This window comes from Peromyscus maniculatus, chromosome 4 (assembly GCF_049852395.1).
Source record: "Peromyscus maniculatus bairdii isolate BWxNUB_F1_BW_parent chromosome 4, HU_Pman_BW_mat_3.1, whole genome shotgun sequence".
Lineage (NCBI taxonomy): Eukaryota > Metazoa > Chordata > Mammalia > Rodentia > Cricetidae > Peromyscus > Peromyscus maniculatus.
The window spans coordinates 88,958,522-88,986,426 of NC_134855.1; the positions used below are offsets into that span (position 1 = coordinate 88,958,522).

The 27,905-nt window shown below is 34.6% G+C and overlaps 1 protein-coding gene across 7 annotated transcripts in view; it reads right to left on the minus strand.

Annotated features, from left to right (window-relative positions):
• Window positions 1-311: 311 nt before the first annotated feature.
• Window positions 312-27,905, minus strand: part of LOC143272959 (uncharacterized) — a 28,635-nt gene continuing 1,041 nt past the window's right edge. The window contains exons 2-15 of one of the 7 annotated variants that reach the window (XM_076570289.1): window positions 27,274-27,388; window positions 26,944-27,117; window positions 23,836-23,942; window positions 22,416-22,553; window positions 19,807-19,871; window positions 17,635-17,728; window positions 14,370-14,420; window positions 13,237-13,336; window positions 12,299-12,374; window positions 9,482-9,552; window positions 8,935-9,042; window positions 5,856-5,909; window positions 3,951-4,209; window positions 312-525 (exon numbers count right to left, since the gene is read on the minus strand). In XM_076570289.1, the coding sequence (XP_076426404.1) occupies window positions 17,718-17,728; window positions 19,807-19,871; window positions 22,416-22,553; window positions 23,836-23,942; window positions 26,944-27,117; window positions 27,274-27,388 (610 nt within the window). In that variant the 3' untranslated portion in view covers window positions 312-525; window positions 3,951-4,209; window positions 5,856-5,909; ... (4 more) ...; window positions 14,370-14,420; window positions 17,635-17,717. Of the gene's footprint in view, window positions 526-3,950; window positions 4,210-5,855; window positions 5,910-8,934; window positions 9,043-9,481; window positions 9,553-12,298; window positions 12,375-13,236; window positions 13,337-13,389; window positions 13,476-14,369; window positions 14,424-17,634; window positions 17,729-19,806; window positions 19,872-22,415; window positions 22,554-23,835; window positions 23,943-26,943; window positions 27,118-27,273; window positions 27,389-27,905 lie in introns of all 7 variants that reach the window. The other 6 variants (XM_076570290.1, XM_076570285.1, XM_076570286.1 and 3 more) reach the window with 6 other exon arrangements.

Sequence of the window (27,905 nt, forward strand, 5' to 3'; positions counted from 1 at the left end):
GTAAATATCACTGTCTTAATTAGAAAGTTTCAAAAATACACAGGTGAATATATACCTGATTTGACTAAGTATATGAAATTATCAAGTGTAATAAAAAGCAGAAAATATCAAATATCCTAATCTATAAGAGTGATCATTTAAAAATAAGTTTATGCAATAGTATTATTTCCCAAATTTATATCACATAACTAACATTCACTTTGTCTAAACAATTCTTATAGGAATTTCACAAATAGTTCTTTGCTAAAAATTAATTTTAGAGACAAATGAATAAACTTATTGGGCTTTCTACATATATGTGTTTTCCTTACTTGTTTAGGTAATATTGAAGTGATTTTCTAATGCTTAATTCTTCATGATGGAGGTACTTAGATCATTCCAGTTCCAATGCACTTAATGCTCCTCTGCTAACTTTTTATTTAGAGAGTGTAGATTTAAGGCTTCTAATTTTGGTTTCCATCACATTTATTGTTGAAGCTGTGTGACTCTCAAGAATTCTGAGTATGGTTTAGTTGTTGTTTGTGCCTGAAACATTAAAAGCAAAACAAAACAATGTCAAAAACAATTGTACTCAGCTAATGCAGGTGTTTGATGACTGTAGTTTTAAGTCAGTGAGTAAGAGAAAATACAAATATACAGTAATTAAGTGATACTAGAATCTCAAGTCTTCATCAGTATCAATTGTATTATGCCAGCACAAAATTTGACTTGCAAAATTGTTTACATCTGAGGCACTTGGACATCAAAACCAGATCTTTCCATTTGTTAGGTACATGCTCTAACACATGAGCCACATCTTCAGCCTTTAAATGTGATATGTTCTGTATCTTTAAAAGAAAGAGCCACAAAAGATCCAAAGTTATTGCTAGAGGGAGCTCATGGACCACAAAGAGACTGACTGGAAATTATAAAGGTAATGAAGCTTAGAGGAAGCTACCTAACAGCTGAATATTAAATTTACTTGATACACAAGTTAAAAATCCATGTAACACAGAAGAGCCAACATTTACTGTGTGCAAATTCTGGTTTCTAGTTTTTACACTACCCATGTACAAATTGTTAAAAAAAAAATGGCAGTGTGAATGACTTCTAATGAGATCAAACCCAGATGCCACTGGGAATCCACACTCGTAAAAGGACCATGGATGTAAGAATTCAGAAAATTCTAAGGCAAGGTCACAAATTTTCTGGTGAACCTTAGAGTCCTGGTCTAAAACATTGTCATAGTTGGCCTAAATGGGAAGCCAAGATAATGAGTTCATCTCAAAAGGATTTCTGAAAGTTCCTTTTAGAATGGCATGAGTTCCAATAGAATTCCAAGGAGATTCAAAGCTCTTAGAAGAAATGTGGTAGCTGTTTGCTCACTTGAGTGAAGGGAGACCAATATAAATTTGCATAAACACATACATACATACAAAATACATATATGTATGTAACAATAGCAGTGAAGAAGATGCTATCAACTTAAAAGGAGATCAGATGGGTTTGAGGTAGGGTTGCTGGGAGGGGAGAGAGGAATGAAAAAGAGGCGTAAAGTGATGGACTTTTATTTCAATGAAGATTGTGTTAAAATAGAGAGAGAGAAAAAATAATATTATTGAAAGAGGCGACAAAATGTAGCTAGAAACCAAGATGAAAAAGTAATTCCGTTGCTCAGACACAGGCTGTTTCTTAGATAAAGGAAAAAGTGGAGGATCTAGGGCATAGCAAAGAGTCAAAAAGAATGATCTCAATATGAAGGGCTAATTTCTCAACGTGACCTCACAGCCTGCACTTAATAAATACTGTACACAGAGGAAAGAGAAGGAGTCCCAATTATGGGACACAGGAAAGAATAAATACCTTAGGAGCAGTATCTGAACAAAGAGTTGGAATGAATCCATCATGTCCCACAAAATAAATCAGCACAGGCCCTGAGGCTAACTGGGGAGAATGATGAAGCTAATAATAATGCAATACACCAGAAAATCAGGCAATAAAAGTTCAGTTATTAATAAACATCTTCAACAATAACTTTACACTTAAGTAAGCCAAACACATCAATAAATAAAATCTAGATTGGCTTATTGCATTAACAAAAGTGCATCCAATGATCTGAGGTCTCCATGAAATACTGGTAAAGGAACTCATGGACAAAGGGTGAAAATCAACCTACCAAGTGATTAGAAACAAAGAAAGTAGGCATAACTACTCTGATAGCTGATAGTAAACTTCAAACTAAAATTAGGCCATTGCATATCAACAGATAATAGATAACAGAAACATTTATTGACATTTTCCTTGGGTATAATCCTCACAGCAACAGCAAGGCTAATTTGTGGTTTCAATTATCAACACAGGAGCACTGAGAAGAAACAGACAGATTAACAACTAATAGTTTTGTTAATTAGGAAGTAGAATTCCATTCTAGCAAGCAGCTTCCTTTTGCAACTCTCCAGATGTAGTTTTAGAACAAAATTTGCTTCAGATGTGCTATCAAAATCCATGTCTCTGGAATATTTTACTGGCAAAATTGTGAGTACAGTATAGATTGAAACTCATTTTCTTAAATATTCACATACTACATTTTATATGGATTTGGTAATCTAATTCCTTACTGATGGTTATTTTAAGTGTAACACTATAATCTGATGATGCTTAAATAAATACCCTTGTTTCTTGAACATACATCTACATATGCATTCAAATTCTGTATATTATTCTTCAACTTTGTTTAATATGTATCACATATGTTTGCATCTTTTCTATTTTGCCTATGATAGACAATATTGTTTTTCAGAATGTCTGTGGTTGTGTTTAAAAGCAATATTTTCCTAATCTAAAAGAACTCATCCTCAAAATGAAATTGTTAGATAAAAACAGTGATACTTTGGAATTGTGTGAATCATTGCTACTATATTATACACACTGGTTCCCAAGTTTGTTTTGCCTCACATTTTTGACAACCTTGGTTATTATCTTTTAAACAAAATGCATCAATATTAATGGGACACAATGGTACATAATTTTGTTATTTATTTTTTTAGTTATTTGTTGTTGTTTGTTTGTTTGTTTGTTTGATGTCTTCCCATTCAGGATTATCCCTAGTAAAACCAAGTTAGGTATGGAAATTATCAAGAAGTAGAATTCATTCAACAGGCAGGAACAATACCTAGTTTTAAATCTTCCTAGTTTACCCATCATGTTCTTCTGCCTCCTCAACGTGGGGTTGCTGCTTTCTTGCTTCCACATGCTTTCCTTGTAGAATCAATGCTGTGGGATGTTCTGTATGTCCTGTGGGAGCCCATTCTCAGGTTCCTTGTGGCGTTACCCAGCAGGTCCGTATAGAGGATGATTAGGACCATGGGCCTGAGTGCATTGTTTGAGATGGTCTGCACTTGGCTGTGCTGGGGGATGGTCTGTATGTCAAGTTGTTCTAATTGGTCAATAAATAAAACCTGATCTGCCGTGGCTAGGCAGGAAAGATAGGCGGGACTAACAGAGAGGAGAAATAAAAGGACAGAAAGGCAGAAGGAGACGCTGCAGCGGCCGCCATGACCAGAGACGCTGCAGCCGCCGCCATGACCAGCAGCATGTGAAGACGCCAGTAAGCCACCAGCCACATGGCAAGGTATAGATGTATGGAAATGGACTAATTTAAGATAAAAGCACAGTTAGCAAGATAAGGACAGTTAGCAGGAAGCCTGCCACGGCCATGCAGTTTGTAAGCAAAATAAGTCTCTGTGTTTACTTGGTTGGGTCTGAGCGGCTGTGGGACTGGCGGGTGACAAAGATTTGTCCTGATTGTGGGCAAGGCGAAAAAATCAAGCTACAAATCAATCCACTTTTTGTAGCAGCAGCAGCAGCAGCAGCAGCAGCAGCAGCAGCAGCAGCAGCGGGTGCAGCAAAGGAAGCATCAGGAGGATCCAGGGCTGCACCAGCAACAGCAGCAGTAGTAAACGCAGGAGTACCTGGAGGAACAGCAATGGCAGCGTCTAGAGCAGCAGCAGCACCAACAACAACAGGAACAGCAGAACTGTCCAGTGCAGCACCAGGAGCAACAGCAGTAGAGGCAGCAGGGGCTGCAGCAGCGGGAGTAGTTGCAGCAACGATAGCAGCGACAACAGAAGCCTCGGAGACACCAGGAGCGGCAGACGATGCTGCACAACCGTAGGAGTGTGTTGCATCTTCCGTTTCATTGCTTGCACGTTTCTTCCTGTTTGCTGCAACCTTTAATGAGAGTTGAACATTAAAGATAACTGTTTTCATAATAAAGATCTATTTTTCCCAATAGTCTTTATGAGTTGACTGTTGAAAATACTGAAGAACTTATTTCATAAAATCTTTATGTGCTTAGTTTGTTATAAGAGGTCATGGAAAGTTTAGGGGGAAATGTTTCATTTATTTCTAAGTAAAAACGATATGCCTTCTTTTATTTTTTAAAATTTTAAATGGGGCATTCCTCATTTTGAGCTTTTTCTTCCATGTATGCTTTGCTAACTCATACTTCTAACTCCTATACAACTGTTATAAAAGAAACGCTCTGTTAGTGATATGTAACATTAAAAGCCATCTTTAGAACTGTAACTTTTAGTTCTTCCAAAACAAAGGTGTTGGGGGGGGGGAGTGTCTCCTCTATCTGCACTAAGGTATTTTCTCATATAGTCTTTTATGTTCCCTCCTTTTTCACTGGGATTTGGGGTAACCAAAATCTGAAGGAGCCCACAAAAATGAAGCCAGGTTTGCTCAAAGCAAGGGAGAGAGCGGAACTTCAGAGTTCTAAGTATAATAATTTGAAATAACTGGAAAATGTAAGATAATTTCCAAATTTCACATTGATCCACCATAAAATTTGACAAATGCGAGAAATTTTTATCACCATGATAGAGTCAAAATCCAATTATAAAATTCAGCAAAGTATCTACTTTAATTAAACAGTATAGCTGACAAAGTGGTTTGATGTCTTTGAGGAAGATGGGGAGCCTTAACATAGTTTTACTTTTAAGACTGCCTCTGGAACCCACAGCCAAACATTAGTCAGAGCTCAGGGAATCCTGCAGAAGAGGGGGAGAAAGGACTGTAGCAGCCAGAAGGGTCAAGGACACCATAAGACCCACAGTATCAAGTCACCTGAGCTCATAGGGGCTCACAGAGACTGACTCAACCACCAGGGAGCCCGCACAGGACTCATGTAGGCACTGTTTATGCTACAATTATATAGTTTGATGATCTTTTGGAACCCCTAATAGCAGGGGCTGTCTCTGACTCTGGTACTGGCTTTTAGGACTCCTTTCCTCACACCGGATCACCTTGCCTAGCCTTAACACATGGGGAGGTGCTTTGTCTTGCTGCGACTTGATATGCCACGTTTTGTTGATATCAATGGGAGACCTGCCCTATCCTGAACAGAAATGGAGGAGGAGTGCATTGGGGGTAGGAACAGAGGGAGAGTTGGGGACAGGGGCTGGGAGGAGGGAAGGGAAACCACAGCCAGGATGTAAAGTTAATTAATTCAAAGAAAGAATGCCTCTGTATATTTTTTACTGTCTTTGATTCAATATACCTCACAACTCAGTCTTCTACTTATTAACATATGCGGATACAAAGCAAAGAAGGTGAATTAAATCTATTTGATAACAATAACCTGTTACCTACCTTAAAGTTTATTGTTTCTAGCCTAACAGTAACTATAGCTCTTCTAGAAGGAACATTTATCATTTAAGGATATTTAAAATAAAGTATGAAATTATTACCTTTCTATCCCATGGAGAAGTTTAAAAAACATTAGTGCTATTTGCTCTATGCTACAGTATTTAAAACAAAAACAAAAACAAAAACATTGTAACGTTAGTCTTTTAAATGTAATATTTACATACCAATGGCTGGTTATTTTGCTTCCATCACACATAATTTGATCATCTTGAATGCCACTGTTCGTAATAAATAAATGTATTTAGTTATACCACAAACATTAAAGAAAACAACACAGATTTAATATTAGCCAAAATTTTTTAAATCTGCAATAATAAGTACTATTTTTTCTAAGATCTGCAATAAAAATATTATTTTTTTTATTTTCCCATTTGAGAATTTCAATTCAGCTTATTTATCTTTAGCTGAAAACTTTACTTTAGGAGATAATTCCCATTATCTAAAACTTCAATATAACCCTTTACAGATGCCAAATATTTCTTAGCTTTAAGGCAACAGAATTGGGAGATTTAGTCAAAATTGTATCCACCATATCTATCTATCTATCTATGGCCAATATTTTTTAAAAATTTAAAACTAAAGTTAAATGTAAAAAAACAACACACACGCACACACACACACACACACACACACATGAATTCACCATGTATACCATTCATTACTTCAAAACAGAAAATTTAAACAGCCTGCTAAACACTACAGTCATTTTCCTGATATAACTTTTCATTCATTTGGTCACTGTGGTGCTAACTTTCCTTGCTCCTTTTAAGGTTCAGTTGACTTTGAGAAGTTTTCCTTCACTCTTTTTCCCCCTGAATGCTAGGCCTCTCTTTTGAATTAAATTAATGCTTTACATGATTTTTTTCTACTTTGGCTTTACCAGCAAAACTTTATTTGCTTTTCAAAATTATTCCTTTTACTCCTGGTTAGGTACGTTAAACTTTTGCAATCATCTTAGTTTAAATAGTCACTATTTATTTTTCTCAGTAAATACTGAGGTCCTGGAAAATGCAAGGTGCTTAAGATTATTAAAAGCTATTGGTGAAAGTTTTCAGGCATGATATTCCAAGAGGGAAAGATAGAGCTGAGATTTGTAGAGTGACTTAGGCAGATGGAATAGTGTGAAACATGAGCAGCAACAGAAAAAGAATATTAAGTGAGTTATAACTTGAAAACCCAAGAAAGGACTATTAATCCATGCAAGAGGGAAACAGGAAAGGTGAGAAAAAAGTTGTAATTAAATCACTTTAGTGAACGAATAATTTATTACATGTGACTTTCAGGTTCTAATCCAGAAGACAGTTTATAATGATGAGTTACATACACTGTCAATATGAAAACTGATATATATTTTTATATAATGTATATATTATGTAATGTGATTTGTTGTCACAGACTTCATTCCATGATCTCTTAAAAACACTGAATAAATTGGGTCAAAAATCAAACCAAATGCAGGATGTAGCTAGTTATTAGACTAGTGTTCATTGTACTAGAAAATAATCTGTGAAACACAAATTGCTAAATGATCTTATTAATAGAAAACCTGGAGCCAGATATTCGGGTGAATGCTGAAAGATCAGAGAGACAGAACAAGCCACAGCCAGCCTCACCTCACCAACTCCTCAACTGATCCTGTTTCCTCAGACTGAAAGCCTCTGAGTCCTCACCTGAATAGATCTCAGCTGAGCTGCTCCAAAGCCTCTAGTTTCTGATCCACACACCTTATACACCTTTCTGCTTCCTGCCATCACTTCCTGAGATTAAAGTTGTGTGTCCTTCAACAAGCAAAGATATGAGATTTCAAGTGCTGGGATTAAAGGCATGTGCCACCATGCCTGGCTCTGTTCCTAGTGTGGCCTTGAACTCACAGAGATCCAGATGGATCTCTGTCTCCCAAGTGATAGGATTAAAGGCGTGTGTGGTACCACTGTCTACCCTCTGTGTCTAATCTAGTGGCTGAATCTGTCCTCTAATTCCTAGATAAGTTTATTAGGGTATACTATGAGGTACACAATATATTGGTGTGAACAATATATCACCACAAATCTGCATACTACTGAAGGAGAAAGGAAAACACCACCCCTTAGGCTACAATGGTGACATGCATGGAAGATGTGCTAGTCCAAAAGTGGCACCAAGCTTGTGGGAGTAACACCCAATATCTGATTGGATTTAAGATCCACTCTGTGGTCTGGAACTTATCCCTGATACCTCTCTGGTCATCAAAAACCTGAAGTTAGATAGGCTGGAGACAGAACCTAAGGGAAAACCAAATATAAAAGGGATGTAGACAAAGTGACTCCTAGCAGTATTCTGCTACACTCATAGATCTGTTCTTATTCAGCCATCATCAGAAAAACTTCCTCCTGCAGTAGATGGGAACAAATATAGAGACCATAGCTAGATATTATGCAGAGAATGAGAGACCTCTGAACACCCATGGATGTCTCCATGAACTCCCTCCCCTCAAAATTCAGGGAACCCTGTGGAATAGGAGGTAGAAAGAATGTAGGAGCCAGAGAGGTTGGAGGACACCAAGGAAACAAGTCCTTCTAAAAACAGAAGGACTGATACACATGTGAACTCACAGAGACTCTGGCAGCTTGCATAGGGCCTAAACAGGTCTGCCCTAGATGGAGTACCAGCACTGAGAGAAATGGACGTAAGCCACCATTTCTAACCCAGAGGCTATCTCCAATTGACAACCACTCGCAAGTGAAAATAGTTTTCTCCAGTGGATTCTCATTGGACAGACAAACCTTTTTTTAAAGCAAGGACCTCTTCCCAGCAGTAGATGGCCAACACATTTTGCTGTTGTTGTCTCTGAACGATTTGTCTGACATTTCTTTTTACTTTTAACTTACTTATTTTTAATCTACAAGTCTTGTTTGTGTATCATGGCTTCCAATGTTGTTTTTAGGGAATTCTAGTGTGTGCCATGCGTGAGGCTCTGTCTTCATCTGTTCCTGTGCTGTAGCTATCATTTTAATAATTTCCCATTTTCTATCCAAATTCTTACTTCTTGAAATTATCCAGATAAAAATAATTTACCATATAATTCTTATGCAGCATTCATCTTGACAATAACAGCCTAAAATGTTACTGAAATTTCATAAGCTGTATAATACCTTATCACTGAATAAATCTGAACCCACACTACACATTTGATATGCAATTTTTGGGCTAGTAAAATATATTGTGTTCCCTGATTTAAAAAAAAAAATGTGTTCAATGACTTACTGATGACATAGGAGTCTTAGCTTCTCCTGAATTAAGATCTGTGAATCTTGGAATTAGTCTCATTGATGAATGAGGACTATGCCTTGGTTGCAGATCCATGATGTTATTCTGACAAAGTAAATATCAATAGTGAATTCCATGAATTTTTTTCAAGGAGTTTATCATAGAAGATTTCCTATTTTGAAGAAATATTATTGAAACCAAAAGAAACATGTTTTCCAAACTTAGAAAAACACAGGCATACAAAATGTTACAAGACACAAATTTTAAAAAGTTATAGAATAACTTGATGATAAGTACTTCATTGTTCATATATTCATGTCCTTCTCATTAAAAATTTTCAAAGAAAGGAAGTGTACAGGATAAAAACTTAAAGACGAATCTAAGAAAGTTCTAAGTTTCTAAAAATTAAATATTTTTAAAATTAATTTTAATTATGACAAATCAATATAAAGGCATATACATAAGAAAACTTCATTGAGCCTATGATAAATTATTTCACAAAAGAAAATATCTAAGTAGCAACTCAAATTTAACATTGACTTACAGATAGTTGAGTATTTTTATTGTTCTCAAGATTGTTTTGACTTTTCACTGATTTCTTTTGTAATTCAGCCTCTGTTGATTGTTTATGAATTTGAAAAAAAAAGACAGAAAACAAAATGAAGAATAGCATTGGAAAGAAGTCTGTATATCCAAAAATAAAGCTTAAAATTTATTTTTATGGAAAAGAATGTTTGTCTTTCTAACTTTAGTGCTCAATTGAGCTTAACCTTTAACTGCACATATACAGAAAATATAGTTAGCAAGTACATCAGTGACTTGGATCACAAAAGGTTCCATATTCAAAATATGAAGATATGTCAGATGTTCATTCCACATTACCTCCCATTTAGAGTATTGCTTACAAAAACTTAAAAAGACATAAATTCAATTATGTGCTAATATCCCTAAATAAGACAGAATTCCATATAGAACTAAACTGGTAAATTAATGTAGGATTTCTCTGGGGGAAAAGTTACTGGAGTTTGGAAATATAGTCAATTATCATATTACTTGTGCTGTAGCCAAGCTGTGTCATAAGTATACATAATATTCATGTAAAAATAAGACCAAGTATTTGACTAAATGATTCCAAGGTTATGATCCCACTAAACATAGTTAATTAAATTCAAGAATAAAGTTTAAAATTCTTAGAAGTGAATGAATATTAATACACATCATAAAAAAATCTATAAGGCACAATGGCTATACTAAGAGGACATGCAGATATTCAAGGGATTTGAATTTAATAAATTAATGATGTATCCAGAAGCCTAGGGAAAATGATATCAAGCAACACTCAAAAAGGAAAATGAAAAGACATAATCAAAATAAGGTTTGAAATTTACCAACAGAAATTATAAAATACAAAAGAATTAGTTGGTTCTTTTGAAAAGAAAAAACAGATTGACAAACTTTTAGCCAAATTAAACAAAGTAAAGAGAGAAGATTCAAATTTAATAAAAATAGAAACAAAAGGGCAAACATTACATCAGACATCTGGAAAATTCAGATAATCACAACATACTTTAAAATCTACCAAACTGAAAAAACCTAAAATAAACAGATGAATATATGTGGCCTACAAAACTAAATAAAGATGAAATTAACAGTTTAAATAGACTAATAATATGAAATGAGATAAACATTAATTTAAAATCTCTCAGTAAGAAGTCCAGAACCATATGGTCTCAGCAAATAATTCTATCAGAACTTCAATGAAAATAATACCCAATACTCCTCAAATCACTCCACAAAATAGAAAATGAAAAAATCTTTTCAAATTCTTTTTATGAAGTCCCTATTATACCCAGATATCAAAACTAGTAGGAGAGACACACCTGCCCCCCCAAATATAGGCCAATATCAAAATATCTTTATTTACAGATGATACAATTCTATACATAAAACCCAAAAGACTCCACTAGAAATCTCCTACAACATATAAATAAATTCATTACATTATCAAAATACAAAATTAACATAAAAAATCAGTAGCCTTTCTACACAATGACAAGCATACCAAGAAAGAAGTAAGCAAAACAATTCCATTCACAGCTACCTCAAAGAAAATAAAATGTCTTATAATATACTGAAGTGAAAAACTGGCACAATAAAAACTCCAAGACAGTGAAAAAGGAAACTGAAGAGGATTTCAGAAGATGAAAATTCCTCCCATGCTCAAGATTTGATAAGATTCATATTATGAAAATGGCCATGCTACTAAGAGAGTATTTTATATATTTAATGCAATCCTTATCAGAATTCCTATGCAATTTTTCACAGTGGTTGAGAAAATTAATCATAATTTCTATACAAAAACACAAGACATCCTGGATAGCCATAACAATTCTGAACAATAAATGAATGTATAAAGGTATCAGCATTCTAGATTGCAAATTATGCTATAGACCTATAGCACTGAAAACAATGTGGTACTGGTTTAAAAACAAAGTCATTGGTCAATAAAATAGAATTGAGGAACAAGGTATGAGCCCATGTTTCTACATGCATATGTTTTTGACAAAGAGCCATTGAAAAGGAGACAGCATCTTCAACAAGGGGTGCTGGTCAAATTTCATAGCTCTATTTTGAAGAATGAAAAGAGATTCTTTTGTCTCACCCTGCATAAAACTCAACTCCAAATGGATCACAGACCCCAATATAAGATGTGATACCCTGAATCTGACAGAGGAGAAAGTATGGAATATACTTGAACTCGTTGACACAGGAGAGAGCTTTCTGAATAGGATTGTAATAGTTAAGGCTCTACCAGAACATTTAGTAAATGGAACCTCAGGAAACTAAAATGCTGATGACATTGTTTATTATCCCTTGCTTCTACCTGATGTTCTCATTTTGGCTTATATATCAGTATCATGAAAGGAGCAACATTATTTGTGATATTAAATTGTGAGTATATTTGGCTAACATTGGCATTTATTATAATCTGTTATGAATGAAAGAAGCTATGCTAAGACCCAGTCCTCCAATCTTTCATGTCTTTTTATAATTGATAAGGCAAAAATTATAACACCCTTTTCCTACCTCTCAGTCATGTTTCCATACCACTAGCTTATTCTTTGGAATTCCTCGGATAACAAACACTCCATCATGTAGTTACATTTGAGCTTTCATCATGATACTCTCAACTTAAAATTTAATGGAAACTCACAAGATTAATAGTGTATTACAACCTAATAAGTTATATTCCTTACTAACTAAACATTTTATATGCAACTTTTTGTTCTTGTAAAATATGTTACTCCCCCAATTTTAATAAAAAGTCTTTGAAATGACTTGCTGATGACATAATCTTTACCTTTTCGTCCTTCAATTAGAAGATGCCTGGGGATTGAAGTTAGTTGTGCTGGTAAGTGAAGATCTGTCATGGTATCCTAGTAAAACAGATATCAGCAGTGGGTTTGTTCCATGAAGATTTACAATCATGATGCAGTAAAATAAATTTATTTCTTACTATAAAAGCATATCATTTTATGCAGGGTGCCTAGTCCAGTCCCATGAAGGCTCCACAGCTGTGGGTCTAAAGTTCATGAGTTCCCTGGTGTGGGATGTTCTTTATGGCAAATATGTTAATAAATAAAACACTGATTGGGCAGTAGTCAGACAGGAAGTATAGGCAGGACTAACAGAGAGGAGAATTAAGGGAATAGGAAGGGAAGGAGGAGACTGCCTGCAGGACAAGGAAGATGTAAGGTACCAGTAAGCCACAAGCCATGTGGCAAAGTTTAGATTAATATAAATGGGCTGAATATAAGAGTAAGAGCTAGACAATGATAGACCTGAGCTAATGGCCAAGCAGTTTAAATAATATAAGCCTCTGTATGTTTATTTTATAAGTGGGTTAAGGGACTGCCAGGGCTTGGCGGGACCCAGAAAGAAAACTCTCCAGCTACAGTTCCCACTAGCTTTGTTTGGTTGATCTTTATGCCCCTTGCTGATAGAATCTCTCTTCTCTCTCTTCAATTCGACTCCTGGAGCTCAGCCTGGTGCTTAGCTGTAGATCTCTGTATCTGCTTCCATTAGTTAGATGCAGGGGGAGGGTCTTGGACCTGCCTCAACTGAATGTACCAGGCTCTGCTCACTCCCCATGGCAGGCCTTATCTTGTCAGAGGAGAGAATAGGGGATGGATTGGGGGGATAATGCTGGGGGGCAGTGGAGGGAAGAGAGAGGGATCTTTGGTTGCTATGTAAAATGAATAAAAAATTTCTTCATAATAAAAAAATTAAAAAGCATACCTGTTTAAAATTAAGAAATCACATTACTTTCCTGGTGAAGTCTGTTTTCGAGTATGTTGCTAATAGTCTTGGTTCTCTAAATGCATGTTCCCTCATCCATCTAGGATTATAAAGACTTATATGATAAACAGATATTATTTCTCTTTACTTTACCCATTATGACACTGTTCTTTCAAAGTCTTTCTTCAGAAGGAAAGGTTTTTATCCTGAATATAAATCTGCACTTTTTCTGATTTTCACTGTAATAGAAAAGTTGAATAATTTTCAGTAGTTTTCAATAATGCTATAGCTTCAGAATTATTTGTTTTAATCACTTAAGATGTGTTTTCTGATTACTTATTTTTATCAAAGAAAAGCATAAACACGTCTGTAATACTCATTGCCTTACTTTCTGATAGTGCCTAGATATTCCATATATGGAAAATGAGTCAAGGGTAAGGAAATGAGCAGAACTTGGCTGTGACTTCTATGTCTGCTTTGATGGCAAGAACTTCTGAAAGACTATTCAATCTCAAAGGAATTGAATGGCTTTGTTGAGACTCAAGCTCAGATCACTCTATCCCCACAATAGGTCCTTCTAACAGTTTTCTGCAAATTACAAGTTCAGTGTCAGATGCCTACATAGTGTATTTTAACTAGAATCACATCTACTATACTCTAAACTGAGTTCATGCCAGTGATTATTATTTTGATTTGATCTACTGTTTTTTTTTTCAGTGAAATAAAAAGTCTGGATGCCTATCAGGAGCAGAACAACAGGACATCAGAGCCACATTGTTCATATGTTCACGTGCTTAGGAATATTCTGTTTCTGGGATTAAAGGCGTGCGCCATCACCTTCCCCCGTGCCCCCTCCCCCGTTTCTAGAATATAAAGGGGGAAAATGAAGGGACATACAAGGGATAATAAGAAAAAAATATTAGGAACAAATATCTGAGAAATTTTTAGCTCTGAGTTAGTGTAGATAATAGCTGAGAAAATTCAATATTCCTAACTAGTTAAATGTTTTAAAATAAAAGTTTAATCTTAATGCTATTCATGATGATGCATTCTAGAAGAAGACATAATTTAGCCTGTGTACATTGTTTATAAAAATATATAATAAATGGAAATTCAAATTTAACAATACATACATATAACTGAGTACTCTCATTTCCTTTGAGATTTTTTATGTATATCTGCTTCTGCTGAAATCAATCAATATTTATATAGTTAAAATAAACTAGAAATAACATTTCTATACTAGAAGTCTTTGCAACAACAGATAAAGTAAGTTATTATGAAATACATTTTTGGTTTTCTTATTTTGAGGCTCAGTTAAGCTTATACTTCTAATGGAGATTTACTGATGTAAAAAATACACACAATAACAAGAACTTCTATACACAACCCATATCATAAAGTGTTCCATGTTCAAACATGAACATATGCTAAATGTTCATCTACACAGTCAGGTATCAACAAAAAAGAAAAATACTTAGTATAACTGAAAATAAATTGAAAAGAGAATATTAAACAAAAATAGACAAAAGTATAAATTATGAATTACAGTAAAGATATAAGTCAAAATGTAGTAGTAAGGTAGGTAGAGAAATATTAAATGAGAAGCAAATCAATTTGGAAATATACAACAGATGAGAAAGAGTTAAGAGCAAACAGTCAAGTCATAGAAAATAGCAAAAAACAAAAGTAAAATATAAAAAATAAAACATGTAGAAATCATGGAGGAATTTCAAGGCCTCCAAACAACACAGAGAATAAAAACAATAATATTAGATATTCATGAAACTGTCATAATATTAGACACTACTTTTTGTGCCCAAAACAATCAATAAAAATGTATCTATACCTAAAACATTGATGATATGTCAAAATAATTTGTATAGTGACATTTTCATGAACCTAAAGTATGGACAATGATATATGATAGAGGCTGATGGTCTGTGCAGCTGAGCAGACCCTCTAATGTGAGGATAACACTGACTGTGAGTGGCATGAATGAAAATGGAGAAAAATAATATTGAGGTAAATAAACATCTATAGCAATGATGTAATCTTTAATTCACAGAATGCTTTAAAAGTATCTCCTGGAATTTGATTAGAAAACAATACAGAAAAAACATCAATTGATGAGTGTCAATATAAACGAGATCCCTTTGTGACAACACACTGTCATTATATTATCAAATAGGATATGACTGTACTGCATAGAATGAGTAAGTTGTATGTTTTCAAATTGACCTTTCTTTTCATTGCACCTATGTTGATGGAATTCATTTGCATTGTCAGGAACATGTGCTTCTTATGTGTAACCAGGTCACAGAGAAACTAAATAATGAGTAGTGTTTTTAGTTCAATGGTTAAGGATATGGATAGCATGTGAAATGCCCTCGAGACAATTTCCCACTCCTGATGCTAAATAAGTACACAAACTAAGTGCCAAAACCATAACTAACTATTAATTGGAAGGGAAAATATCAAATTAAAATGATAAAAATCAAATGAACCTAAAAGGAACTATGAACATGATGGAGGTAATAAATGTTTGTGAAAGTCACTGGATATTTTTTGTTTGTTAATTTTTTTGTTTTTTCGAGACAGGGTTTCTCTGTGTAGCTTTGTGCCTTTCCTGGCTTTCGCTCTGTAGACCAGGCTGGCCTCAAACTCACAAAGATCTGCCTGCCTCTGCCTTCCGAGTGCTGGGATTAAAGGCGTGTGCTTGTCAAACAGATTTGCAGGTTAGGAAAAGACAAGAGGATGCAGTTCACCAAATTGTAGCATATAAATCCCAGCATATAAATACCAGATACTGTGAATGACCAGAGGCACTGTGATAGAATACAAACTAGAACTCAAATCACTTCTAGTAGTCAACTCACAGAATGGATTATCAAGTGCAATTAAAGCACACGTATAACTAAATACACAAGTTCTTCCTATACAGGATCCCTCAAGACCCTTGATAAAGGAATCGCTTGTCTCAGATATAGGCATAGACCACCAACAATATGTAGAATAGGTTTTGTGTTTTTTTTTTTTTTTTTTTGAGACAGAGTTTCTCTATGTAGTTTTGGTGCCTGTCATGGATCTCACTCTGTAGACCAGGGTGGCCTTGAACTCAGAGAGATCCACTGAGCTCTGCCCCCCTGAGTGCTAGGATTAAAGGTCTGTGCACCACCGCCCAGCTAGAATAAACAGATTTTAACTTCATAAAATGGGTGAGTGTGTTTTTGTTTGTTTATCAAACTAAAATCACGAAAAAGATAACTAAGCTTTCAAAGAGGAAATGCAGGTATAAAATTATAAATACTTAATTATATCTAACATTTTAAATTCATGCCAATTTAATAACCACTGTGGGGACCCACAGAGGCTCCCTAGCTAGGTCTTACTCAAGATCAGAGTATCTGAGCTTGCTTTGCCCATGTGAATATTTGAGATTTAAGATTCTAATAACCCCAATAGTTGCTGTACCGCGTTTGTAGACAGGGAGTGAGTGACAGAGGCTTTTAACATTTACCTCATTCCATCTCATTAATGGTCATCTATGCAACAGTGGTAATATAGGGTTTTTGAAATGAGTTCTCTTCTATGTCCTCAGCATTAACTCCAAGTTTATGTAAGTTGTAGTCTGTCTCTTTTTCTGTTCCTCTGGATCATCACCTCTGTTTTTAAAACATTCTCTGAAGCAGTGTCTGTATGTTTTCAAATTGATATTCTCTTAATGAACTTAAATCTATGTGTATTTTTCTGTATTCTATCCTGTGTGGTAATATTTTGAGAAGTAGTTACAATGTATGACACTGTATCAAAACTATGTAGAGAAGATCATACATAATTATGCTCAAGTAATGTAAAAAGTAGCACTGTATGTCCTGGTTCTTGTATCCTTTTTGTCTTCCTAAGAATTGAGGAGCACATCACAAAAAAGCAGAGTGATATTTACTTGTGCCTCTGAAACACGTAGCGGTACTAGCAGGTTCATTTATAGTTACCCCACATATTTAATACTCTGAGACTTCTTTTTCTAAATAAATGGGTATTACAGTATCCCCTATATATACCTACCTCATTTTCCTTCATGTAATTCTCATCCCTCTACCTTTCCTAATCATCATTTCCATGACTTCACTATTCCTTATGTCTTAGCACTCATAAAATGAATAAAACCCTGATATCCCCACTCTTCCTTTATTTATATTTCATTCATTTCTGCTTGGATTTTTATGATTTCTTGCCATCTACTGAACCTGGGTTTGATTTGAGATATACAAATAATTGTCACTTAATATAAATTTATAAATTCATAAATGTTTCATAACTGATTTTCTTTTGTGTAGAGGGACACTTGGCTCCTTCATTGTCAAAGAAGCACTCGGTATAATGCAATGCTCTTACCTTGCTTCTCCATGTTTACTTGGTTTCTGGCTCTTCTATATTTTTCAAATTTACTATAGTAAATACCCTTGGGCTGGGACTGCTTAAACATGTGCTGTTAAAAAAAAAATATATATATATATATCAAAGACTAGCTAGATAAAAATGTTCTAATCCATTTCCCAGAAAACCTCACAATCCTTTTTAATATTAATTACATAGAAAATTAAAGAAACAAGAAATCAAAACCAAGAGATTTGAAAAAAATGATCAAACACCTTTCATCATTAATATCTAACTTTAATCCTCAGTGAGTCTCTATCTATGTAAATAAGACAGTGAAGTACAGATGAGATATATTTGTAAATAAAAGACTAGCCCAAGTACATATTAAATGAAGAACAGACTTCAAAATTCATAAATGTTATTTTCATTCCACAGAAAACAAAAAAATTTACAAATGTTAATTTTAGAAAATACTTATAAATTAATTAGCTTTAATACAATATTAATTATTTAGAGAATATGCAATGACAGATATACTTATTGTCCAAAGTAGAAAAATGAAAAGAGGTTTCAAGATGTATGAAATTTTTCAATGCAAACTTTGTAGCAGCTGCTACAGATCAGAAGAATTGTAAAGAAACCTAGTAGTATAAACTGATAGATTTTTATAGATTTTTTAGGGATATGTTTAAATAAAGCTATTCTAACATTAAACAACACAGACAGGTAGGTTGTTATCAATTCAGAGAGAACTTTAAACACTCATAGCAGGGACTAATAAGGATGGAATTTTGCAGATATCTCTAATTAAATGTGTATACTACAACAGATTTTTGCTTGCGGATTTTACTTTACATATGAAGTGGGGAAACAATGACTGTATTGACATCTCTGTTTCTTCCAGCTTTCTGGCAACTCCTTGTTGCTAAGCCTCCAATGGAAAACATGTTATCACTGTACATTTTTTTCCCATTTGTCATCCTGATAGAATTCTATGCGTATCTCTATCTCTCTCCTTTAGTTGGCAGCTTCATGTTCACATTCTTGTCCATATTCACAAGGATTTATTTCAGTACAAATTTCCCACCTGACTACTACTCCACTACAAATATAAACTCTCTTCTTATGAAACATGTTACTTGTTTTTTTCTTACACTCTAGTATATGTCTTCATCTGCCATGTTCATTGTTTTCCAGAACAGCATCTACTTAATAATGAATATTATTATATCCAATAATATTATATAATAATATTAAAGTTTCTTCAGGAAGGCTTCAAGTTTCAGTTGCAATTCCAGTAGCATGGGTCTTTAAAAGTTTTCTACAAATTAGAAGCTCATATAGGAATGTACATTTACATATACATTCTATGTTATGCATAGTTCTGATATAGTCTTATGCCAATAAAGTCAGGAGTTATATGTTTATAATATTTGCTGATTTTATTTGTTTAAATAAAAACAAGCCAGCAATTTGATTTTTGGATAACAAATTTCACATTCTGAATGATATTCTCTCTACATACACACACACACACACACACACACACACACATATATATATATATATATATATATATATATATGATGGGGTTGTTTATACATCCTATTCTCTACCATGACAGAGACAATGAAGACAAATAGAGAGCCTAATTAAGAATTGAAACTTGAAGCTTTGCAATACTAACAGATACAGGAAAACATAAATCATGTGCCATTAGGAATGAAGACACTTTAGCTGGAATTTAACTCAGGAAAGAAACTGCTCATCTGTTTGTAATATCAATTTAATAATTTATTAAAGAAAGCTGCTGAGTGTGCACTGCATGCCTCTAACCTCAACTGAGAAGTTAAGACAGTTTGAATCAGGAGTTTAAAACCAACCTCAACTACACGGTAAGATAGAAGCCATGACAGGATAACTGAAATAATGTCTCAACATAGACAAAAAAATAAATATGTTCAGTGAGGTTACTATAACTACATATCAAAAAGACAACCTTTAATGGGAGATAACTTAAAATTAGAGCAACAAATGTGAGTGCTGTTGCCTAAATTAAAATACTGAAAATAAGGGAAGAAGTTTCAATTGTATATGCTTAGAAAACATGTAATAACAGTGTTGGTTTATATTGGTTGTGCGATAATCATGAGTTTAATATTCACTTCTCATTGTCATATGACTTACCTGGATTGCCATCTTTATTTTTAATATGTAACTTTATTTCATAGTCCATAAGAATCTTTCGACTACTGCCGAGTGAAAAAAAAATTCTATTTTAGTATTGATATGAAAAACATATTTATGCTATGTTGAATTTTCCAGAATACTGCAGACAATATCAAAGGCATTACCATACTTGAGTAAAGCCCAATGTATTATTTCTTTTCACAGCTTATATTCAGTTATTATAGCTATCTAGAAAACATGAAATCTTTTTCTAATTTCAGTTCTATTGCTGTGATAAAACAGCCTGGCAAAAGAAAATTAGGGGAAGAAGGACTTACTTTGACTCACAATGGTAATCATTATTACAGCAAGGTTGAGACAGCAGGAACTTAAAGTAGGTAGTTGCATCATATCCACAATCAAGAGCATAAACAAGGGAATGCAATGCACGTTCCTCACATACACTATTCTTATACAATTCAGGAATATTATTGTTGGTGGTTTCCTTTACTCTTTTGCTCTTAGCTCTTTAGGGAGCCTGCCACCAAGCTCCCAAATAAATCACACACAGAGGCTTCTTCTTTCTTACAAATGCCTGGCCCTAGCTTGGCTTGTTTCTATCCAGCTTTTCTTAAATTATTCCATCTACCTTTTGCCTCTGGGCTTTTCCCTTTTCTAACTTCTGTTATTCTTACTTTCACTCTTATTCCATGGCTGGCTCTGCGGCTGGGTGGCTGGTTCCTAGCATCTTTCTCCTTCTCTGTCTTTCCCTTATCTTTTCTTTCCCAGATTTCTCCTCCCATTTGTTCTCCCTGCCTGCCAGCCCCACCTGTCCTTTCTCCTGCCTAACTATTGGACAATCAGCTCTTTATTAGACCATCAGGTGTTTTAGACAGGCAAAGTAACACAGGTTCACAGAGTTAAACAAATGCAACATAAAAGAATGCAACACAACTTTGCATCATTAAAACAAATGTTTCACAGCATAAACAAAGGTAACACACCTTAAATTAATATTCCACAACAGACTCCTGCCTAGGAAATGATGCTACTCCTAGGCTGGGTCTTCCCACATCTATCAACAATCAAGAAAGTTCCCCACTGACCATCTTACAGGTCAATCTGATCTAAATGATCACTCCTTGACACCCCTCCTCCAGGAGACTTTAAGCTTCATGACTTGATAATTAGAATTTAACATCATAAGCCCTCTAAATTACAGCTATCAATGTAATTTTGTCTTATCATTTGGGGAAAAATGAGCTATTTAACAACTTGAAAATATAAGCTTTTTATCATGGGATTTCTTTCCACTAAATAAAATGATTGTTTGCTATTATCAAACACACAATGACCAAAAACTTCAAACTAACACTTTACAAAATTTCACTTAATTACTTCCAGTCTTCCTGTACCGAATCAAGCTCTGAACCTGCAGATCCTTGTTAGAAAGATTGATTGGTCTGTTTGTGTCCAAATTCCTTCCAAGATAAAATCCTATCCTACCCATGGATTCCATTGGAACATAATGTGAATGAGGTCTCTTAAATACAGACTAAGGCTGACAAATACTCACTCAGAGAATGATAATATTGGCTCTCATAGCACCTAGGAAAGGATGCTGCACAAAATGCAAAGGGGTCTGGTTCTAGTAGTACTGAATAAAGATTTGTGATATTCCCTGAAACATGATTTAAACATTCATGACAGCTTACAATGATCCCTAGTCACATTTTCTACCAAAAGAGATGAACAAACTCTTCACAGTTAATAAACAAAAAAGGTCTAGGGTTAAAATGACATGTGGATCCATGGAAGGTTCTGAATAACTGAGAATGGTCAAATAGGTAGCAATGTGTGTGGCACAAGCTAAAACGCCCAGCAGCCAAAGGAAAGCACTGTCACTTTGGGACTAACAGCTCAATTAATATATTGTAACTTTTCAGTGTAAATGTGAACTGCCATAAATCGTTAGAGAACTGATTCAACAAAGGCAGCCTCGTCATAGAGGTCAGGCTCTACTGATCTCCAGGACAAGTGTGACTAGCAACAGTGCAGCAACAGAATCATAAAAACAAAAGAAGGACTAGATGTCCTCTTCTTGCTCCACCTGTCTTGTGAAAGAGAGTATTCCTCCTGGGAATTAAGGAATCCGGAAACCTGTACATTTTTTCAAGATTCAAAAATAATATATAGAAGAAAGCCCCCCAGAGGAAGAAACACAATTTTCTGCAACACTGTAATTGAAGACTAAAACAGCTAATTAGAATATGAAACATCTGAATATATAAAGTATAGGGTTTATAATTGGATGAAATGGAAAATGTTAGGGTCCATAATTTCTAAGTTCCAGAAAGTTCTACACAGAGATATAGTTCATTTACAGAACTGCCCAGCACAAATGAGGCACTTGGTTCAGTCTTCAGCAATACAAAACCAAATCATGAGATAAAGAAACACTTCTTCATTTCTAATTCTAATGGTATGCATTTTGCATACTGGATATTCACTGTTATTCCAAAACAACCTAGAGTCAACAATAATACATTATGAGAGGAAGATGAAGACTTTGGGATTAATTTGAACTGCAAGTTAGTGTTTGCTAGCATTACAGTGCAAACACCTACCCTTTACTTGTGCCTTCAATAGCATAGCGTAACGCAGTCCATCCAAACACATCTTTAACGAAAAAGTCAATGCCTTCATCCAGAAATAGACTGACCATATCTGTTGAATCCCATCTTATGGCATATAAGAGTGTGTTTCTGAAATAACACAGAATAGCTTCATTATTAGATAACTTAATTAAAACTGTTAATACTTGGGTATATTTTACAAATTTAATATCTTGCTTGTCTGTTTGGAATTGTCCTTTTTATACACATAAATATTATTTGTTACAAAAATCCAACTTTATATTTGGTGTGCAAAGATAAAATAAGAAAATGGATAGGAAGCCTCTGGCAGTGTTTTGTATCTTCTTAGTAGAATTCTTAGATTCATCGACTTTGATAGAATATAAGTGTATAAAAGTTATTCTTCTTAAGTAGATAAGGACCTAAACAAAGATGTTTCCATTTTCTTTAGTTTGCTGTAACATATAATTACTAATCAGATAACCATCAGATAATTGAAAGGTATTTTCATTATTTAAACTATAACAACATTATAAAATACTCTGTTAATAATAAATTCATTATAGTTACAGTTAGTAATGAGGATAACCTGTCCTATGCACTGCCCTAAATTTTACATAAATGATCTCATGTAAACCTTTACAAGGTATTATCCTTCTTTTCATATTTGATGATATGTAACACTAGCAGTTCAGACACCTAGCAGCTAGGTAGCTGATATTTAAACCAAGTCATCTATGAATCTGCATCTACCCACCTATTACTTAGCTTCATAATGTTTCTACTAATAAAGTGAATTTACTTTGCTTTCCCAACTCTATGTAAATATAAACACATCAATACCAGTTGTACAGGACAAAAGGGGGTAGAGTTGAGCAGCATCCTGAAATAACAATTCTTAGTCATCATAGGATATTCTAACCTCATTATTTCTCAAACAAAGGGAATTGAAAGGCAAGAGTCATCTAATAGACTGTGATTGTCAACTCTTTTTATGAATAATAGGGCATTTTATAGGATAAGCATATAAGAGCAAGGAACAACAGTACAAAATGATTGAGTTTTGTTATGAATCAAAGTTAATCAAAAAGTTTAGACTTCTTAAAAAATTAGTAAAACCAAACTGAAAACCCATTAATCTACCATAATATCAGTTGTCCAATCAAACAAAATATCAAATAAGAAGCATCAATAATTATAATAAGGGGATATGAAACTTATAAATGATTTGTGTTGCTCACCTCAATTTATTGCTTTGCTTACCCAACTAATTAGACTGATGACTAATTGATACCTGATCCCTGAATCCCTGTAAGTTAGTCTTCTTTCCATCAAGTTGATATTTCTTGGTCGTAAGATTGTTATTTCAGTATGTCGCACATTTTTATTGAAAAAATTCAAACAACTGTACCTTTTCATCTTATCAAATACATGTATATTTGCCCCCTTCTTTACTAAAAATTTCGCCATCTCCATTTTGTTTTCCTTGAGAGCCAGTAAAAGTGGTGTAAAGCCATCCTGCAAAACAAAACAAAAGAATCTGTAATCCAAAATCATTGTAATCTTCAACTTAATGGAGCCTTAAACAGTCCTTTGAATACAAAGCCTTGCTAAAGTGAATAAGCAGCTTCTTCCTTGCAGGCCCCTGCACATTCCTTCTCCTTGAAATGCCCTACAACTATTTACATGCGACACATGAAACCTGCTCATCACTTCCATAGATGACTTTAAAACTGTGTTTGTTCTACAAACATTTCCTTCTACCTTAGCATTTAATATATGGAGTCATGTAATTGCTCTCTTCACCTCTTTAAGAGCAATTTGATAAGCAGGTTTCTGCATGAATATCTTGAGGCTCAGCAGTGTGCTTAGTTGTTAGAGGAAACTACTGTTATCTGTGGACCATACTGAGTCCATAGCTTCTGAGGTTTTTACCTTTCCAGTGAGTGTTTCCTCCAATGCGTTTGTATAAACCATTTTTTACTTGTGAAATCATCTAACACATTTTATAAAAATGATATTTAGCCCAAAGGACATATAACTCAACATCGACCCAGAAATTTTCAAACTTTTGTTAATTTATACATCACTTGCACTCTGTTTTCCCCTAATGTTGATGGAATGAAGCATTAGTGTTAAATCAAAATCATTCAGTTGATTTTCAACACTGTCTTTAACTCACTGTTTTTGCAGTGTTTACAATTGTTAGGATATGACACCCAGGCTTTATAAACTTACCAAGCCACACAGTAATGGCTCAAATGTCAAGGTTGTGATTCGCTACTCTTTCAATATAGGAAAGAAAACTTGCAATTACTAGTCTGGGATCTGTTTACCTGAATACTAATAATACATAGAATTCTTAAAAGTCTAGCTTCTTATTATTTTCAATATCTTTTAAAAGTAATGAATTATTGTTGTCTTTTTTTTTTTTTTTTTTTTTTTGGTTTTTCGAGACAGGGTTTCTCTGCGTAGTTTTGTGCTTTTCCTGGAGCTCACTTGGTAGTAGCCCAGGCTGGCCTCAAACTCACAGCGATCCGCCTGGCTCTGCCTCCCGAGTGCTGGGATTTAAGGCATGCGCCACCACCGCCCGGCAAATTATTGTTGTCTTAAAGCAAGAAGTGTTATAAGCTAATCTTCACCATTGTTACTATTTTTTTTTCCCAAACATAAAAATAGTAAAAGAAGAAAGTAGGACTAAGATTATAGGAGTCAAACCATGGCTCTTCCAGAGTTCCTTAGGATTTTGAGATCTAGCATCCACACATTCAATGTTTATTCAGGAACTCTTTCAGAATTTCAAGGAAATAAATTTTGTAAATGCCTTTGTCCATGACTAATTAGATTTAAAGATTCAAACTCTGCATAGAAAACTCTACTTGTAATACAGATATTCAAACTTCTCCTGAGGTCATCGGGACACACAATCCAGAACTAAGAATTTCAGTCTCATGTCTAACCCACATGTCTAATTCCCTTCACCATTTGTTCTTATCACTGAAAAGAGAAAGGACTCAGTCACTGAAAACTTCTTAGTTTCCTTTGATGGGAACAGACAGGGGACAAGCTGCTAGGGTTACATTTCATTTCAATATGAAAAAATGTCGGTTCCATCTTCTCCTTCTCCCAATCCAGGCATCCTAGATTGGAAAACAGAGGTTAGTTTTTGGCCTAAAAGGTAGTCATATCTTCAAAAAAAGGGAAATACACCAGTGCATTCTGTGATCTTTCGTCTTTTTTCACATATCCACCACCTACTCACTACTTACTCCTCAGATTGAACTACAGGCATGTTTGTAGCTCAGTAACTTCAACAAATGAAGAATGAACACTCCTAAAACAGAAAACACAGTAGCAAAACCTGTAAACTCATTCCAAAATAATTCTCTTAGTTTTGATTTTTGTTTTTTTTTTTTTTTGGTTGGTGGTGGTAGCTTTGCTTTTTTGTGAAAGGGGTCATGAAGCTGAACAGTTAAGAAGGGGGATTGGTGGGGATATGGAAGGAGTTGGGTGATGGTAAAGAATGTGATCAAAATAAATGAAAAATGTTCATTAAAATAATAAGTTGAAAATAGTAATAATTCTTCATGTATGCCTCCAATTGCCCAAGTTCCAAGTGGGCCTTCATATTTCTGTTCAGATTCTTGTTCTGTATTCTTGATTTAATCTTCACACAGAGAAATATATCATTTGATATTATTTGTCAACAGCAATAAGATTTAAAATTTGCCAAAATTCTTTTGTTTCACTTGAGATTTAAAATAGTTTATTTAGCAAGGGAACTTTTGCTCTACAGTTCTGTTACTTCGCACAGGTTAGAAACAAATTTTAGTGGAAAAAAATCATAAAAAGAGAAGCTTTACCTTGAATAAATATAGCAAACATAGTTTCTGGACCAGCAGCAGGCTGCCTCAGCCACAAAAAGGAGTTACATCATCACCTGTCTCCAGCTGCCTTTCCCCCATCAGCTAAGTGACATGTGCACCCTTAAAAGTGCCCTCCAGGCTCAGCTCGCTCTCTTTTGCCTCTTTACTTTTCTTGTCTCTCATCTCTCTCGTTTCTTGCTACTCTTTTTTCTTCTTTCCTCTGTTGCCTTTTCTTCTCTCCCTTGCTTTTCTTCTTCCTCTTGTCTGTCTGCCTCTTTCAAGTCCCCATGCTGACATGGCCTTCCAATCTCCACTCTCTTCCTTCACCAGTAAACCTTGCACTAAGTCTGTAATGCACGGCCTGTTTGCTTAGTGGCATACCTTGGCAGGACCCTCCAAAATATACCCACTACTGTCTTCCTTTTTATTTATCCTTTCACATAGTGTTTCACTAATACTACTCCTCTATGCAGGAAAGTTCTAGACTCTAACACTTCGTTCAAAGTAAGTCACATTCTCTATTTCAAGTCATATGCTTAAACAATTAAGCTATTTCAAAGTATTTTCATTCAAGTAAGTTAATCCTATGTGTATTGCTATTAACACACATGTATTTCAGATTATTTGGGGGACTACAATGCTGTGAATTATACCTTGTTCTTTTGTTCCATGTCTGCATTGTATTTAAGCAAATATTCAACCAGCTTCTGATTGTCTTCAGACACAGCATAGTGAAGAGAAGTATTGCCATTTTTGTCCATATGATTGGGATTAGCACCGTGCTTCAACAATGTACACATGCACCCATATGACCAGTTTTGTACAGCCTAGGGATTATACCAAGAAAGAGATTGCTTGTTCAATGAATTCAATATGATCATCACATAGAGTTCACCAAGTAGTGACATGTTCATGGGGCAAGTTTGTTTTAAAATCATTTAAATTAAGTCTGTGTTATGCTAGATTTGGACAGATATACATACCTTCATCAGAGGTGTGATGGAGTTCCTGTCAACAGCATCAATATCACAATTATTTCTCAGTAGAACTTTTACTACTTCTTCCCTGCCATAGATGCAAGCAAAATGCAGAGCAGTCCTATGGAAATGAGAAAGTTTTAAAGAATTTCTAGAACACTATCTTAAAATTTCAATTACTCATGTAATCAAAAAATATTAAATGACTCATAAACATTGGATGATATGTGTTTCTTCTAACTTCTGAACAAATAAGTCCTTGTAAAAAAATGGAAATATTTATTAGCTTGTATTACTCACTATACTGGTAAAAACAACATTTTCGATGGTGTATTTTGTGTGGTGCTATGAACTGAGCACATGGCCTCTTTCATGCTTAGAAATTAATCTGCCAGTGTTCAATACCATCCAACCAGGAGCAGGTTTAGAGAAAAAGCATGGCATTGAGTTTAAATCACCATAGGTTTAATTATAACTTAAACTTTGCTACAAACTTAGACTTCCTATGAATCAATTCTCTCATCAGTAAAGCAAGTATCAAAAACAGTAGTTATCTCACAGAATACCATTGTGATGCATCAATGGGAAATGCAAAATGTCTAGAATAGCTCCCTGCACTCCACATCTCAATTTAATCA